The sequence below is a fragment of the Heptranchias perlo genome, chromosome 6 (genome assembly GCF_035084215.1).
Source record: "Heptranchias perlo isolate sHepPer1 chromosome 6, sHepPer1.hap1, whole genome shotgun sequence".
In the NCBI taxonomy this organism is placed as follows: domain Eukaryota; kingdom Metazoa; phylum Chordata; class Chondrichthyes; order Hexanchiformes; family Hexanchidae; genus Heptranchias; species Heptranchias perlo.
In genome coordinates this window covers 35,298,829-35,317,015 of record NC_090330.1, presented here as the reverse complement: position 1 = coordinate 35,317,015, position 18,187 = coordinate 35,298,829, and the positions used below count along the sequence as shown (strand labels likewise).

The 18,187-nt window shown below is 40.9% G+C and overlaps 1 protein-coding gene across 4 annotated transcripts in view; it reads left to right on the top strand.

Annotated features, from left to right (window-relative positions):
* Positions 1-18,187, top strand: part of parp4 (poly (ADP-ribose) polymerase family, member 4) — a 108,892-nt gene that overhangs the window by 27,139 nt on the left and 63,566 nt on the right. For 3 of the 4 annotated variants that reach the window (XM_067986101.1, XM_067986100.1, XM_067986103.1), the window contains 9 exons: positions 830-964; positions 1,775-1,948; positions 2,888-3,048; positions 5,684-5,821; positions 8,685-8,783; positions 9,095-9,278; positions 13,924-14,083; positions 16,485-16,609; positions 16,979-17,110. In XM_067986101.1, coding sequence (XP_067842202.1) covers positions 830-964; positions 1,775-1,948; positions 2,888-3,048; positions 5,684-5,821; positions 8,685-8,783; positions 9,095-9,278; positions 13,924-14,083; positions 16,485-16,609; positions 16,979-17,110 — 1,308 coding nt within the window. The remainder of the gene's footprint in view (positions 1-829; positions 965-1,774; positions 1,949-2,887; positions 3,049-5,683; positions 5,822-8,684; positions 8,784-9,094; positions 9,279-13,923; positions 14,084-16,484; positions 16,610-16,978; positions 17,111-18,187) is intronic. The other variant, XM_067986102.1, reaches the window with a different exon arrangement.

Sequence of the window (18,187 nt, the reverse complement as noted above, 5' to 3'; positions counted from 1 at the left end):
ACCTCCTGACTCCCCAAAGTCTTTCCACCATCTACAAGGCACAAGTCAGGAGTGTGACTGAGTACTCTCCACTTGCCTGGATGAGTGCAGCTCCAACAACACTCGAGAAGCTCAACACCATCCAGGACAAAGCAGCCCGCTTGATTGGCACCCCATCCACCACCCTAAACATTCACTCCCTTCACCACCGGCGCACAGTGGCTGGAGTGTGTACCATCCACAGGATGCACTGCAGCAACTCGCCAAGGCTTCTTCAACAGCATCTCCCAAACCCGCGATCTCTACCACCTAGAAGGACAAGAGCAGCAGGTACATGGGAACAACACCACCTGCACGTTCCCCTCCAAGTCACACACCATCCCGACTTGGAAATATATCGCCGTCCCTTCATCGTCGCTGGGTCAAAATCCTGGAATTCCCTTCCAAACAGCACTGTGGGAGAACTTTAACCACACGGACTGCAGCGGTTCAAGAAGGCGGCTCACCACCACCTTCTCAAGGGCAATTAGGGATGGGCAATAAATGCCGGCCTTGCCAGCGACGCTCACATCCCATGAATGAATAAAAAAAAAACATATGTTGTGGGATCTTTCTGTGCCTCATGGAAAGGCTTCGTTCGCTTCAGTGGGTGAAGGCAGACAACGCCAGGACCAGTGACTACTGGCTGAGTACTGCCACATACCCAGGACGGCAGAGAGTTTCAAATATGTTGTGCTGTTTCATGACATTCGCCAGGGACAAATAAACATAGCAAGAGTGCTTTCTGCTTGGATTTTACTACTTCAGGTGATGACTGTTCTTATTCATTTTGTGTTTTTCTTTACAACAGCTTGTAATCGAGGAAGCCCTGAATATCAGCAGAATTTCTAATGAAGTTGGGGTTTTTGTAGAAATGGTTTGGGCAGAAGCTCAGGGCCATTTAGAAGATCAGTTGATCAATCCAACTTCCATCACTCTCAATGATGTAAGATAGTTTTTCTTTTTGTTTTGCTTTTCAAGAGCTATTAGAAAATAGCTCAGTGGGTAAATACACTGCATGGTATGATTTTGCGTTGTACAAGCCAAGAGCTAATCTAAGCCAGGGCAATAGTGAGGCACAATAGTTGGTCTAGTGTTTTTGGGTTTTTATACTAGATATTCTTGGGTTTAGTGTCAATGACCACTCTGTAAGCAGACCTCATCTCCTCTACGAACCAGTGTATTTCTTTACCTGCCCAATATTTAGGTAAATGTAGCGCGATCCGGGGATTGAACAGAGAGCCCTTGCCAGTGTATTCAGGCTTGCTGGAATATATCACATGCCTCATGTGACCTCCTGGTCTTTGGTAGACACATTGAATATACATTCCATCAGAGGAATGTTGGCCAGGACACCAGAAGAACTCTCTGGTCGTCTTCAAATAGTGCAGTGTGATCTTTTACGTCCACCTGATCCAACAGAACACACAGATGGTGTCTTGGTTCAGTGTTTCTCTAACAATGCAGCACTTACTCAGTAATGCACAGAAGTATGAGTGTATATTATGCACTCGGGTATTTTACTGAGACTTGAAGCTACAATCTTATGATTCAGAGGTGAAGGTGCCACCAATTGAACTAAGCTGGCTCTGAGAAAGGTAAATGTGGGAATCAGAGGGAAAAATTGAAGAGAAAAAAAGTGATGAAGCTATTACAAACCCGATATTTAAAGTTCAATGAAAAAGTGTGTATTACCATTCAGTTAATGTTTTACAGAGCAGGTTAAAATCTGTTCATTACTGTTTGACACGTTTAGGTAACCAGGGCTGAAGGGGTCCTCTTGGAGGTGAAAAAAGCTATTGATGATAAAATTGAGGCACCAGCATTGAAAGATTTAATGTCCCAATTCTATTCCATCTTACTAATCAAACCTGAGACTGATGCAATGGTTACCAAGAGAAAAATATCTGAGAAACAAGATCTCTGTCAGGTAATAACCATTTTGTGTACTTTTGCCCAGCAAAGTTGCTACTGTGCTAATGTAGATCGGTCATTCCTACTTATGAACCACCAGTTCTGGAGTTAGCAGTTTGTGAAATAAGCCATTAACAAATAAGGTTGGTCCAATGTTTAAATGTTTTGATACTACATCAAGGATACCATAAATATCACACTTTGCTGTTTTTTATGGAGAATCACCCATATAGAAACAATAACGGTTCTGTCAAGCATGGAGCAGCACCATGAAATTGCAGCTTCAGGCTCACACCTGTGATTTCCACTTGGTGAATTCCCAATTTCAGCCTTGTCTTTAAAAGTACCTGAGCAATGAACAGAGAGAGCAAGGAAAAGTCAAAGGATGTTACAGAAGATAGTTCAAATCACATCTTCAGAGGCCTGGGAACAGGTTGTCTGCTCTTATCTCAGCCAGAAAATGATGAGGTTTGGGGAAACTCATGGAATGAGAGAAAAAAGAAAGTCACTGAAATTACAGGATACTAGTGTATGAATGCTTAACTTATTTATCTCAAAGTTGTTAACATCCCTGCAAAAATAGCAGAGAGAGCAATTTCAGATAAACTTATTAAGCATTTATATCCATAGTGTAATTTTGAGGCTAAATAACTTACAAAAATTGCAGCTTTGGTGTCTTAGCTTTTGATTTTTTTCCCCCTGCTTTTTATGTGTAAATGCTATCCTCTGGTAGGTGCTTTTACCCATACAAAAGCTAAGGTAAATAATTCACTCTGTGCCCAATCACCTGGGACAGACCGCCAGTACAACTTCCTTCAAAAGGCATCACAATTTAAGATTTGTGTGCTTGTTAATGTTATATATGTAAAACAAGCCAAGGCAAAATATATGCAGATATAATACAATCTCAGAGTCTAGAAGATAGGGGATACACAATGTTTTTTTTCTGTTTCAGCTGATAAGGGATGTCCTTAATGCAAGTGAGGCTACTTCATGGACCCCCGTACCATCATCGCTTACTAAATGTCATGCTCTGAGATGTCACATTGAATATGTTGATCCAAATAGTGATGAATTTCTGCATATCAAAAATCAGTTATTGAACAATAATCAAAGGTAAAGTCCTATTTAACGTAATATTAGAGTGGTTTGTTTCCTAAGAATTCTTCCAAATCCTTTCCACCTCTGACAAGTTGCATTCCACAGGTGACTATTCATAAACAGTCCCAGCACCTCTTGAAAAATCTTGATCCATACAGTACTTGATCATCTCCGTCTATACCTATCCTTTTAATTTACAATCCCATTCCCAAATATACATTCATCCTGCTTTTTTGCAGGGTAATCAACACCTATATCACCTGCTTTAGCTGGGAGTCTATTCCATATATCCACTACCCCAGAAGGAAGAAACTATTGTAATCTCTGGTTCTGCTTGAGGCTTGCTAATTTCATCCTGTTTTTATCCATTCAGATTTTAAGTTAAGTAACCTCACATCCACATATTCATCCTTTCACCATTTGAAGACATGTCCCTTAGTCTTTTTTCTGATGAAAACACACTGAGTGCGCGTCTCTCCTTGTAGCTCTTCTTTGAACCCTCTCCAATGATAAACCCCTCGCAAGATTATTTTGGTTGATGAAGGCCATTTGGCCCACCTTGACTCATCCATCCAGAGATTCTAAAGTTACCCCATTGTAACATCCACTTGTTTCTTAAATGATCCCATGTTTTTTTGCCTCTGCCATTCTTTCTGAAAATTTATCCTACATATTCTGTGTGTGAAGAAAATCTGTCCTAAAATTACCCTTCCCTAATTTGAATATGTCCCCTAATATTACTGCAATAGTTTAATTTCAAGTAATTTTCTGGGTTAAATTTTTCTATACCCATCATAATCTTGTGCACTCTATAAAATCTGTACTTAGTTGACTCCAAGCTGAAAAGGCCAAGTTTCTCCAGGCTTTCCTCATAACTCAGACCCTGGGGATTCACTAGGGATTAGCCTCATGGCTCTTCTCTGCACTGTCTCCAGCACTTGAGTGTTTGTCCTGCTTTTTGGCAAGCAAAACTGGACACAGTATTCAAGATGTAGTCTTACTAGAGCACTATAAGGTTGGATCATCACCTCCTCTGAATTGTATTCTACTGTTTTGTAATTTAATGCAACAACCTATTGGATTTGATGATTGTTGTAGTGCATTTGTTGGACAAGATCAGCATTGACTAAGTATTCACTAAGCCTCCGAGGTCTCTTTCAACTTCATCCTTATTTATTTCAACATCATTCATGGAGTACACATGACATCTATGTATTCTTCCTATATGTAGTACTTTTCATTTGTCTGTGTTAAATTTCATCTGCCATTGTTCTGCCCACTTGCATATCTTGTCCAACTCATTCTGTAGTTTATGGGCTGCCTCTTCTGATTCCACTGCCTATTCTAGTTTGGTTACATCAGCAAATTTGATTTTCTGATTCAAGGTCATTTATGTAGATTAGAAAAAGCAGTGGTCCCACCACTGAGCCCTGTGGCACTCCACTCAGTACTTCCCCTTTCCTCCCAACTCCGATATAACTTCTCTAATGAGTACTCATTGTTTCCTACTCTTCAAACGGTTTCTTATCTATTCTCAGGGTTTACCCTGAATCCCCACAGCACTGCATTTAATTAATAGCCATTGGTATGAATTTTTGTCAAAAATTTTGGAAGTCGAGGCTTACCACAGACTACCTGGGTTATCACTTTCTCAAAAAAGTCAAGGAGCTTGATCAGAAACTATCTTCTCCTCCTTAATCCAGGCTGACTGCTGTTAACCAGGTTATTGTTGTACGGATGATCCTAAAGGTTACTCCAGATAATCAATTTCATTATTTTACACGGAGTGGAAGTACGACTAATGGATTTGTAATTGTCTGTCTGTTTTGACACCTTTTTGAATATGGGCACGACATTAACCTGTTTCAAATCTTCTGGTACACCCACAGTATCCAATGATACTTTCTTAATGATTGTCAATGCTTCACTAATCTCCTCCCTAGTCTCTTATCAGCATTCTGGGATAAGTACCATCTATCCCTGTGGAGCCCGATTAGCTGAGAGTATCCAAAATTTGCCTTAATGAAGCTATGACGTGAAATGTGTACAAGCACTGTAGCATACAAAATGCTACTGGGAAATTGTGAGCAGTAGGAATTAGACACAAACATGCCCAATGCCATTTAAGGACAATATATGTTAAGTATATAAAAAGTTACAATTAATTTGAATGCAATAGTTTCAGTATCTGAGATTATTTAAGAATGTTTTATTATGGTGAATATTAATAGTTGATTATTATTAATCTTTAGAAGTTTTGGTTGGGGCCCCACAGCCCGGCACTAACTTCCCAGGAGTATCCAAAATCCTACGACTGAATATGTATTTTAGACAATCTTTTGATATACTTGTAGGGTGATAGGCATGGAGACAGCATTAGGATAGATTGAGTGTTAGCAAATTGTAGTCATGGTAAACCTGTGTACATTTTAATAAATTCATTTTGTGGACCTTGCCCTTTCAACTGTCAATGGTTATAATGGGGAAAAATGATTTATTCCACATTTTGAAAAGTGAACAGATCTACAATTGTGTGTGAATATAACCAACACTGATCACTTTCAGTTACTTGTAATGCAGTGATAAAAAATATATTGGTGTGTACAGTTCTGAACTTGGGTATATTTACAGATGACCTTATTTCTTTCAGTAGTTGTTCAGTCAAGGTTTTGCAGATTTTTCGTGTTGCTAGACTAAGTGAAACAAAACATTTTCAAAGCCAACTCGGCAATATTCAACCACTGTACCATGCTTCTTCTGGGAGCAACTTTGTTGGTATATTGTCTCGGTAAGTGTGAGTTTTCTAAGTAACTTGTGAGTTTTACATAGTTGTGCTGTTTAACTTGCACCAGTCGTTGTGACTCAGTGTAATAAGTTTGTTCTGTTGGTAAACAAGATATGAACATACAATAAAATATGAAAAAGGCCAACTGGTCCATCAAGCCTGTTCCATCCCTGCATGATATAACTTCAAAATATCATCATGCATATTCTACCCCCTCCCCCATCTCTATCTATCCTTTTCTCTCTTTTTCTCTTGTGTCCGCGCGCACAATTTACACACCAATCTGTAGAGGTGTTTGCCATTCAGGAAATCTCCAGCTCCGTTTTAAATGCTTTCAGTGAATCCACACTCACTGCATGTGCCAGCAACTAATTGCAGAGATTGACGACTCTGCAAAAAGAAGTACTTCCTAGCATTTAACCTAGTTCTATGCTTACATAATTTATACTTATGTCCCCTCCTACTCCATCTAGCTCAAATAGCCTTATCCACTTGGACTGAGTCTAATCCTTTTGTTATTTTAAATACCTTAATCATATGACCTTGAAGTCGATGCTTTTCCAAAGTAACTAACCCTCCGTCCTCTAGGCCTATCATAGTAACTAAGGGCACTTAAACTAGGTATTAATCTAGTGGCCCTCCTCTGAACCTCTTCCAAAGCCTGTCCATCCCCACCATGTAAGGGGACTAAAACTGATCATCTAGATGTAGTCTGACCAAAGCCTTATACAAAGAAAGGATAGTGTTTCTTGTTTTATATTTAATTGTCTTGGCAGTACACTTTTTTTCCACTATGGTCTTGCCCCTCCAATGACTTGTGCACTATAACCCCCAGATCTTCTGCTCAGCAGCCTTGAACACACAGCCTGCATGGCGTACAGATGCTTGGTGTTCCTTACCCAAGTGCATCATGCTACATTTGTCTACAGTAAAAGACATCTGCCAGACCCGGTCCATTCCCCCATCACATCTATATCCACCTGCAATTTTTTTTTCTGCTAAGGTCCTTGCACCCGTGTCATTCGCAAACTTGCAGATAGTTCGCCCAATGCCTTTATCCAAATCATTGATAAAGATGGTATAAAGCATTGGCCCTAACATCAATCCCTGCGGAACTCCACTAGTGACCAGCCCCAAACAGAACTTCTACCAATAATAACTGCCTTCTTAAATGCAACCAGGTCTGACTTGCACCTAAGTGATTCCTACTATTTCCTGGGAGCTGGTTAGGCTAAACAGGTGAAAAAATTGGGATAAAATTACAGAAAAGACGCTAAAAAATGCAGAAGGATTTGTATTTCGAGACTTTTTGGATAACAGTCATTGGGACCATTTAATCCTTTATACAAGCATGTTGATGTGAAATTAATTTAATTGATTTCCTATTTGACCTCGAGCTGAGCTTCCGGCTCCATACCCTCTCCATCACACAGATCACCTACTTCCATTGTAACATCACTCACTTGCACCCCTGCCTCAGCCCATCTGCTGCTGAAACTCTCATCCAGGCCTTTGTCACCTCCAGACGACTATCCCAATGCTCTCCCATCCTCCACGCTCTGTATACTTCAACTCATCCAAAACTGTGCTGCCTGTATCCAACCCACACCAAGTCCTGCTCACCCATCACTTTTGTCCTTGCTGACCTACATTGGGCCCAGGTCCTCCCAACGTCTCCAGTTTAAAATTCTAATCCTCGTGTTTAAATCCCTTCATGACCTCGCCCCTTCCTATTCTGTAACCTTCTCCAGCCCTACAATGCCCCTCCCCCAACCCCACAAGAATACTCTGTTCCTTTCACTCTGGCCTCCCATGCATCCCTCCCTCCCTTCGCCCTACCATTGGTGGCTGTTCCTTCAGCCACCGAGACCCCATGCACTGTAATTTCCTCCCTAAACCTCCTCTGCCTTTCCTCCTCCCACTACTGCTTTAAGATTATCTTAAAAACCCATATCTTTGACCACCCCTCCTAACATTTCCTTCTTTGGCTTGTGATCCATTTTTTTCTGATTACACCTCTGTGAAGCACCTTGGGGTGTTCGTCCATGTTAAAGATGCTATATAAATGCAAGTTGTTGTCTTAATGATTCAAGAGTTATGTCAAGCTAGTAGGTCAGTCCTGCATTACAGTGACAATAACTATATAAGAAAATTAATAATTGTAGAACCGTGACATAGTAGAAGTTCTTCTGCACTCCACTTCATGTAGTGCCTACAACACAAATGTATCCAATTTTTAAAATACCGCACAGAAAGGCAGTACTCATATTTGTGCCCACGTACACTACCACAGGTGTGTGGATGTTGGTTCACATCCTGCTATCACACACTTTACTGAGTGCTCAATCCCAGCCATGTCAGTGTGGGGAAGAACTAAGAACTGAGTGGAGGCCAGGTTCTTCATAAAACAGGGATGGAAAATCAGAGGGAGTGTCAGCACTGGAATGTCACACTGGGTGCATTCATGCACCTTCTAACAGCTAATCTAGAGTGTAATATAGGGAAATATCTGATATCTCATACTTGCCTCTTGTTGCCCCATTTTATGATTTAGTACTGCTGGTTAGAAGCAGCCTGGGGGCGGACATTTTTTGTAAACTCCTCCTAATACATCATGAAGTTGCAACCCAGTGGGATCATGAATGGAAATAGTCGATTATAGATAGAATTCTAATTCCATGATGTCACTGAGGGGTCCATTTTTGGTGAACAATCACTGCCGCCTAAATCTGTAGTATTGGTAGGTTAGACTTTGTTATGGGTAGCTTTTTACATTATAACAAAAGTGTACTTGTCGTAGCATTCCCATTCACCCTATCACTGGTTTAAATGGTATTCATGCATTATTGTACTGTTTTGATTTCAGAGGGTTATTGTTGCCAAAGACAGTAGTGGAAAATTATGGGGTGGAGCGAACAGATGCCGGCAATCTTGGAAGCGGCATTTACTTCAGCAGTTCAATCAGGTCAGTCATGTTTTGGTCAGAATTTTCTTATTAGGAAGACCGAGCTCAACTGCGATACTTATTTGCATAGAAGTTTGGTTGTTGATCACAGTTGAAAATTTACTTTTGTCCGCAATTTGTTTTTTATATATATCTGCATCCGCTGTCAGCTGCAACATGAAATTTCTCGGTGGCCAAAATGGCATCTGAAAATGATTTACTGGAACTAAGCCTGTCCAAAAACTGCGTGAAAGGGCTGCAATATCCTTTAATAATTTAGGTTCTTGTTGTGTGTTGATATCATGTACTAAAAACATACTTTTAAATTGCAGCACAAGCACTAAATACTCAAAACCCAATAGAACTGATGGGAGCCGTCTCTTGGTGATCTGTGATGTTTCACTGGGTAAATGTAAGAACTACTACAAGAAGGACATGACCTTATCTGTTGCACCAGCGGGGTACTCGAGTGTACATGGAATCCGCAAAACTGGAACCATTTGCTCAGAATTTGAGGTGTGTCAACTTTTGCTATGTACAGTGAACATGACTTGCTTTTTTGGGACAGTTTTGTCATTGTTTTCTTTTATGCACTCTCCAGTGTTAGCTAATAGGATAATACTAGGATACTTTTTAAAGTTAATACAAATGGATGCATTAGCCATATGTTCACAGCTAGGAGCATATCCACTGAAAGAAAGGATTATTGGACAAATGGCAGCAGTCCCAGTGGAAATACTAATTTTGCTCAACTTTCTGTAGTCAGAAGAGTTTTGAGTGGCTTGGAACAAATTTATTTTCCCCAGTTGATGAACAGGAACAGGATTTTTGTTTAGCAAAGGTCTTTTTCGGAGTGTACTCGTTTCCCCTCAAATCCCAAAAAGGGCAAGTGCAAGGTGATCAGACCCTTGATGTTGATGGATCTTATCAGCACTCTCACAATTCTATGCAACCATGCAAAAAGAAGAAAGATCATCTAGTGGGGTGCCATGCCTGATTTCAACCTGCAATCTTAGAACCCACCCAGAACCTATCCTGAGTTTACACTGGCAGTAGGAGCAAGAGGATCAAAATTGGACTAAAAGTAGTTGTGCGTTTGTGGCAAAACACAACGGGCGCTAAATTGGGCCGTGTAACGCCCATTGTTTCGGCGCTACACGGCCTCTCCAACATCCAAGATGGCGTCTTGGATGCACACGCACGTTTCCTGCATGACGTGTGCCAGACGCCATCTTGGTATAGGAATTTGCGCGGGCGCAGATAAGAAACGCTGGAATCATGTAAAGTTGGGAGAAAATGGCTTCAATCAGTGTGCAACGCTGATTTAAAGTGATAGACACCATTTTGGGACTTAACGCTCAACTCAACGCACAGTCTTAACCCAACCATCTGAACGTGTCTTAGAGTGCCTGGAGGACCCCCCCACCAGTGCTATTTAAAGGGACCATGCACGATTTACAGGTTAGTGGCTAGATTATTGCCTCTGGCTGCCGAGATATTTGTAACCGTTTTTGGAGGTCTCCTAGAATTCAATACTAGGACGTGGGGACATAGCCTAACATTTAGAGCCAGGAAGTGCAGGAGTGAAGTTAGGAAATGCTTCTACATGCAAAGGGTGAGAGACGTTTGGAACGCTCTTCTACAGACAGCAGTTGATGCTAGCTCACTTGTGAATGTTAAATCTGAGATTGATAGATTTCTGTGAACCAAGGGTGTTAAGGCATATGGGGCTAAGGCGGGTATATGGAGTTAGGTCACAGGTCCCCTATGATCTCACTGAATGGCGGAACAGGTTCGAGGGCCTAAATGCCACTGCCACTTGCTGCCTCTTGATATGCGCCACTTTCTCCTGCAAGAAAGTGAGGCGTGTGCCTGGGTGATCTGCCTGTCATTGTTGAATAGCTGCCAGTGTGTGTGGCCTGTGAGTTGTGGGTGGGTGGCTTGAAACAGTGGTAATGTGTAAGGGTGGGAAGAAGCATCTGATTGGAAGAGTTGAGTACTGATGGAAAGAGTTTATTGGTATGTGGAGGATGGGGGGTGTAGTTCGTGGTGCAGTTGGTGGGAGACGCCACTTGACAGTTGACCTCACTCATCTTGCCCACTCATGTCAAAGCATTGAACTTCTTCCTGCACTGCATCCATGTTCATGATGCTGTGCCCTTGGCATTGACTTCGTCCCCCGCTGCCTCCCACTGTCTTTTGAGTATATGTCTGGAGGGCCTCTTGACCCCCCCGCCCCCCCCACAACCCCCAACTGCGGATATAGGATGTTCCTCCTTCTGTCCACCTCTTGCACCCAAAGTCTCTAGTGCATCAGCAGAGAACCATGGTGCATGCACTCTCACAGGCGTACCAACTCAGATCGGCAGATTAGTGAGGTCTGGTGTGCCGAATGGAGGATGTGGGATTAAGTAATGCACAACCTTTATTCAATGTTTTCACATAACTCATCAGTGTGTAAACATAAGGATGGGATCTGCATCTGTGTTTTACATGTGCGATATCTGATCTCTGTTCAGACTCCAAGCAGACAGTAGACTGTTATTTTCAGCAAATAACAGATACAAGCTACCTTTAAGAGATTTCTAAGAAATATCTTCCCTTTAAGAGATGGAGCTCCCCCAGGTGGTGGAAAGTGCAAATTGCATTCATTCCACGTGCAAGGCCTGGAAAGGAACGCCGGTTGCAGGTAAGTGCTCCCTGGGGAACAAACTTGCGTCTTGCCTGCCCAGGGTCCGTCGGGCGCAGGCGCTAACATCGCCCAGAACGGACCCTTATCCAATTTTTCCACCAACGTTGAAGATTGGGACTCAAGAGTGGAGCAGGCTCGAGGGGCCGATTGGCCTACTCCTGCTCCTATTTCTTATGTTCTAAGAGCATCCTTTTTACACTGGAGCCATCATGGTTATTCATTACCTGAACATGATTGTTATTAAAGGTCTTTATGACATTGTGGTATTACATTATTTTGGGTCATATTGTCCCCGTTTGGTAATTTTATTGAAATAGTAGAAGTGAGTAAAAAGGGTGCATAATGTCGGCAGAAAGTATTAACCCACTATTTGTTCATGTTTAGTATCGATGTGAGGATTATTACCCTACAAACTGAGTGGACAAACAATTATGGGAAAATTGTTTTTGCTTGTTAAAGCTTTGTTAAGGTTATTAATTAGGAGCTTATGCAGCTTTCCTTAGCTGCAGAGTCAAATAGAAAATTGAGTATTTTGCTCCAGATTAGAACTAGTGTGTTTAACAAACTGGAAATTTTTGAACTATATCCACAGCAGTTACAGAAGTGAATAATACTGAACGAATTTACTTCGGCTCCTTCCCGGATCAGCTATTCCTATCCAGGCTCCATGATCTGCAGACATAATGATTATTACATAGAATTACATAGAATGTTCAGCACAGAAACAGGCCATTCAGCCCAACAGGTCCATGCCGGTTATTAGTATTGTTAATAATATAGTATAACAAGACTAATATTATAATAATACGATTCTGTTCTCTGCAGAAAAAAGGAAAATTACTGTATGCTATAATAATAACGAGCCCAGGCCCAGGAACAAACTTTTTTAAACAGCTTGAAAAATATATATCCCCATATCTTATTAAACAAGATCACAATCATTCTTTATAAGTGAAATATGAGAAGTATTGTGAATATTGCATATATTTGCCTGCGGCCATTAATGTAAGTGGAAGTATAAATATTTAGGTTAGTTATGTATTTATTTAGATTGACCTGTTTTTCAACAAGGGGAATATATGACCTTTTGTTCTTCATAATTTCTCTTGTTTGTTGGTGCTGAGGATGTGCACAATTACTACATTAAATATCTATCTATAATATATCAAAAGCCATGTATATGGCACACGTATTAATCTTCTGGTATCACGATTTTCAAGTGATGCTTAATATGTTAACATTTATAAAGTGTCAGCATTTTCATCAAATCATAGAAAGGTTACAGCACGGAAGGAGGCCATTCGGCCCCTCGAATCCGTGCCAGCTCAATGCAAGAGCAATCCAGATAGTCCCACTCCCCCACCCTTTCCCTGTAGCCTTGCACATTTTTTCCTTTCATGTACCTATCCAGTTCCCTTTTGAAGGCCATGATTGAATCTGCCTCCACCATCCCCTCAGGCAGTGCATTCCAGATCCTAACCACTCGCTGTGTAAAAAAAATTTCTCCTCATGATACCTTTGGTTCTTTTGCCAATCACCTTAAATCTATGTCCTCTAGTCCTTGACCCTTCTGCTAATGGGAACAGTTTCTCTTTATCTATTCTGTCTAGACCCTTCATGATTTTGAGTACCTCTATCAAATCTCCTTGCATTGCTGTCACACTTTGCCTCAAACAAGTGTGAGGAGCTCATGGATGTCTTGATCACCAAGATCAAGACCATCCACGCAGAAGTCTCTATTGCTTCTTCCCCTTCTCCTAACTCCCAAAGTCCCCCCTCCTCAACTTCTCCAAGCTCATTTCATCAATGAGACCCAGCTCCTGCTCCCTTGATCCCCTTCCTACTCAACTCCTGAGCACAGAATTTCTCTTCCTAGATCCCATGCTATAAAATATAATATATTTTATATTAGTGGTGTCCCTATGTGGTTCTGCCACCTCTGGTGCACTTGCTGGTTTCTGCCACCACTGCCAGTTCCCACAGATTCCCCTTAGTGCCACTGGTACCTGCAGCCCCCACCTCCTCCCTGCCCCCACTCCCAGTTCCCACCACCACTTTCAAGTCTCAGGTGCACCCACCTGCCATGCCTTCCCTCTTAGGACTCCAGGCTTCATCATCAAGCACACCTGCCCCTCTCCTCATGCTGTGATTGCCTTGGCCTGCTATGAAAGTAGGAACAAATGGATATTACATTTCAGGGTGTACTCTAAAATGAAATAAAAAATAAAGAAGTAATTTTGAGAATAATGTACCTTCAACCAGAAAATATGTGAACTGTTTATGAATTTCTTTACAAAAATAGTTGTTTCAAGATATTTTTCAAATGAACACTCAAATTTAATTAATGGAAAATATTTTCATTTAGCTGATGGATTATTTTTGTAGTAAAATATGCTACGAATTTTGTTTGATGCTTTTTTTTTCTGTGTACAAATAATTTATACAAGTATTTCTTCCCATTCCTCTCAGGATGATGAATTTGTTGTTTATAGCACTTCCCAAGTAAAAATTAAGTATGTTGTTCAGTTCTGTGTTGGTGAAGACCAATTGAAACCATTCCAGCCTATAATTAATGTGGGTCCTGAAGAAACCAGCCCTTCAATATCTTTATCCACAACCATTGATACAGGTCAGAATTGCCTGATGTATGCTTTTAGCTTTACAGTTAGAATTTACTCAGTAATTGTTGGCACTGTTAATTAATCTTGAGTTAGAATCTCAATCGTAAATGTTCCAGTATTAGATGTATGCATATAAAGTATCAGTTTAGTGGCAGTTAATTCTACTGCAAACAAGTTGGTATGATACTATCATTTACAATCTCAAATGATGCCCTAAAATGTCTTCTGGCCGTAGAAATGGACAGAGTAAATGGTTTTGAAAGGCAACTGCTAAAGATCCATTTCTAGAGAGAAGAGCGATTGAGAAATATATTGAGTAGGGGCAGGTGTTATGAATTTGGGTCTGCTGTCGATACTTGCTCAAGTTCAATGGCGCCAGACACTCCTGTAAGTGGTCTGAGCCGTCTTACTTTTATTGAAATGACTCCCACTGGCCTGTATCTGCTTCAAAGGTAGAGGCACACAGGAGTGGCGCAATGAAACTCTCTTGTGATCTGGACCCGAACTCTGTGCCTTTTGCATATGTACTACTTTGGTCTCTCAACAAGTGAACTGAGTTAACACTTGATGAGGCAAAGTTTGGTTCAAATCATAAGCTGTTTTAATTCACATCAGGTGAGACTTACAGAGCAATAGGTATGATCAGAGTCACTTAGTTCAATCATGGACTTGGCTTTGTGTAATGATATAAAAATAATAAACACTATTCCACTTTGGTAGGTCATCTTCCTTTATTTAAACAGAATAACTCCACTGCATCCTGTCCTACAACATAGGACAGAACTTTTCCCCTGCAGTCTCTTGTCTTTTTTAACCTTTTTGCAACAGTCGGCTGCCTCACAAACAATGCAGTCCTGCTCCAAAATCCAGACAACTCTCCTTGTTGTCTCTGTTCTGCTTTATTCCTGACACTCAGTCAAGAAGAGATCAAAATCCTCCCACGCAGTAGGTACAAGTTATTTATTTCTTATGGAGACAAGCCACAAATTGCTTATTGTTTGGACTCTGGGGAAAAATAACTTCCACTTAGCATATGAACTGCCTTTCATCTCACTTTGGAGTCACAACCCAGCTGTCTTGAGAAACTAACCCCTTGAGCACATTTTAAAATAACTCATCACTATCTTTTCCATGAAAAATGGGCGAGAAGTCATAAAACATGACCGCAGGGTTGAGAACTATCAAAAAAGGACAGGTTACTTCAGTCTAATGACTTTTTTTGATTCTAAAAATTCTTCCAATTTTTACATCAAAGCCTATAACAAGTAAATGGAAACCACATTGTTCTATCAACTAGTCATATTGCATTGCTTTATTATCTCTGTCCAATGTATTAACTTGTATTTGCTGGTTATCAAATTAGCCTGTTTTACTGTTGAATTGCAAAATTTCAGCATTTTTGTGCAAGTGCTGAACTAATGGACAGCATATTCAGCATAAAAGCAAACCTTGGAAAACAATATCTCCAGAGGATAGTGAAAGTAAACCTGGAAGAACACTTCCAGCTGCAGTCTAAGTCACAGTCACATGCTAACCCGCTGGGGCTATTGAGCCTCCCAAGCCTACAAACAGTAGTCTGTTAAGATTTTGTTACTCTATTAACAGGCTCCTCATTACACTACCCTGATGCCTAAATGAGTGACTCTAGATAAATATAAAAACAAAATTAATAAATGTTATTTATAAAGTAATTTAAACAAAATTGTATTTAAATAACCTTTGGTCAAATATGATCCAAATCTAAACTTGTTTTCTACATTAGCCTAAGCTTATTGTTTTCCTTTTTCATGTTTAAGCTCAAGTCTTCAGATTATTTAATTCTGACAGGTCTTCAGTTCCCTGTAACAATTAGCCCCATGTGGAACTGTGTTTCCCAATGGGGATGTGATGCAAGAATAGTATGAACCAGCTGCTAAGAGGTGGCAAAGTATGTGTGGGTGATTCAATATGTCTGTCTTGTGCCTATCAGTGGTGTCGATTGAAAATTGTTACTCCAGAATTATTGAAACAGACTAGTGCACTACATTTTTCTTTCATATTGGCTCACTTTCTACTCATAATTTTCTTCTGTTTTTAAGGAACACAATGTTTTTCCTTTTTTCTCCCTCTCCCAGTTTTAGATCTCCTTGTGCCACACACCATTTTCTAGTTAAGACAACTGATCTGCTTCCATACCTTTGCTATTATGCTCCCTGGCCAGCCTACATGAGGTGTATGAGAGTGACCCACAGCTATTCACACTTCTGTTCAGAGCAGTTGTAGCAGGCCTACAACACAGAGTAGGGCTCAGACTTGGGACTTTCCTGCATTTACCCACTGAGCTATCAGGAAGACTCCCTTGATGTTTGTATTAATAAAAACCTTAAGTCATGTGTAAAAATTGTAGCAATTCAATTTCTTTACTTACAGATGATTTGGAAGCTGCTCAGGATCCTTTGAAAAACATTAAGCCTGGTCTTCAAGACAGTGCTGGCAATATGATTGCTCTGCAGGAAATCCATGTAGAGGCAAAGTTAATGGACCTTGTTGCACAGGTACCAACAGTCATTGATCAGAATGCTAAGACTGAGCAAGACAGGAAGAGAAACGTTCTTTGTCAGAGCAGCTTCCCTCACAAATATTGGGGGGTGGGAGATTTTTTTCTGTGTTCTAGGTGTAGTGACATGTTGTTTGAAAATGGGTTTACAATAGCAACACCATACAGTAGCACACAGGAAAAAAAACACACACACACACACACACACACACACCTCTTCCCCTTATCAGTGTTGTATCTTTGTGTGTATGCTTTTGGGGAAAAGGTTTGTGTGAGGGTACCAATTTTTCCCACCTTCAGTTAGTACAATAATGATGTGCAGAACTCTCTTGAAGTCCATTAGTAAATACATCTTTTTGTCTTTTAGGTTATGGTTTTCCAGTCCTACACAAACCCCAATATTTTTCCTATAGAGGCCAAGTATGTATTTCCTTTGGATGATACAGCAGCTGTGTGTGGATTTGAGGCATTCATTAATGGAAAGCACATTATTGGCCAGGTAATAAAGCAAAACCTGCTAAGATTGCTTTAAAAAATCTAGAATAAGTTTATTTCTAAAAATCTCTCAATAGTTAATGCATTTGGTTTATATTCTAAAGATGTACTGTATGTTTTGTATATGTCTTCAACTTTCCGACTAATGTAAAATTACATTTGTTCAAGTGTAGGTTCTCATTTTAAAAAGAAACTTATTTTCTAAAAAGAAACTTCTTTTCTAATACATCTGTCCATGACAGTATTAATGTAAGGAATCTTACAACACCAGGTTATAGTCCAACTGTTTTATTTGAGAATCACAAGCTTTCGGAGGCTTTCTCCTTCGTCAGGTGACGAAGGAGAAAGCCTCCGAAAGCTTGTGATTTTCAAATAAAACAGTTGGACTATAACCTGGTGTTGTAAGATTCCTTACATTTGTCAACCCCAGTCCATCACCGGCATCCCATCTTCGCACTGAGGACACCATCCAACGTGTTGTGTGGCACAACTACCGTGCTATATGGGATAGATTCACAACAGATCCAGTAGCTCAAAACTGGGCATCCATGAGGCACTGTGGGCCATCAGCAGCAGCAGAATTGTATTCCAGCCCAATCTGTAACCTCATGGCCCGGCATATTCCTCACTCTACCATTACCAACAAGCCAGGGGATCAACCCTGGTTCAATGAGGAGTGTAGAAGAGCATGCCAGGAGCAGCACCAGGCGTACCTAAAAATGAAGTGCCAACCTGGTGAAGCTACAACTCAGGACTACATGCATGCTAAACAGCGGAAGCAACGTGCTATAGACAGAGCTAATCGATTCCACAACCAACGGATCAGATCAAAGCTCTGCAGTCCTGCCACATCCAGTCGTGAATGGTGGTGGACAGTTGAACAACTAACAGGAGGAGGAGGTTCTGTAAACAACCCCATCCTCATTGATGGCGGAGTCCAGCACGTGAGTGCAAAAGACAAGGCTGATGCGTTTGCAACCATCTTCGGCCAGAAGTGCCAAGTGGATGATCCATCTCGGCCTCCTCCCGATATCCCCACCATCACAGAAGCCAGTCTTCAGCCAATTCGATTCACTCCATG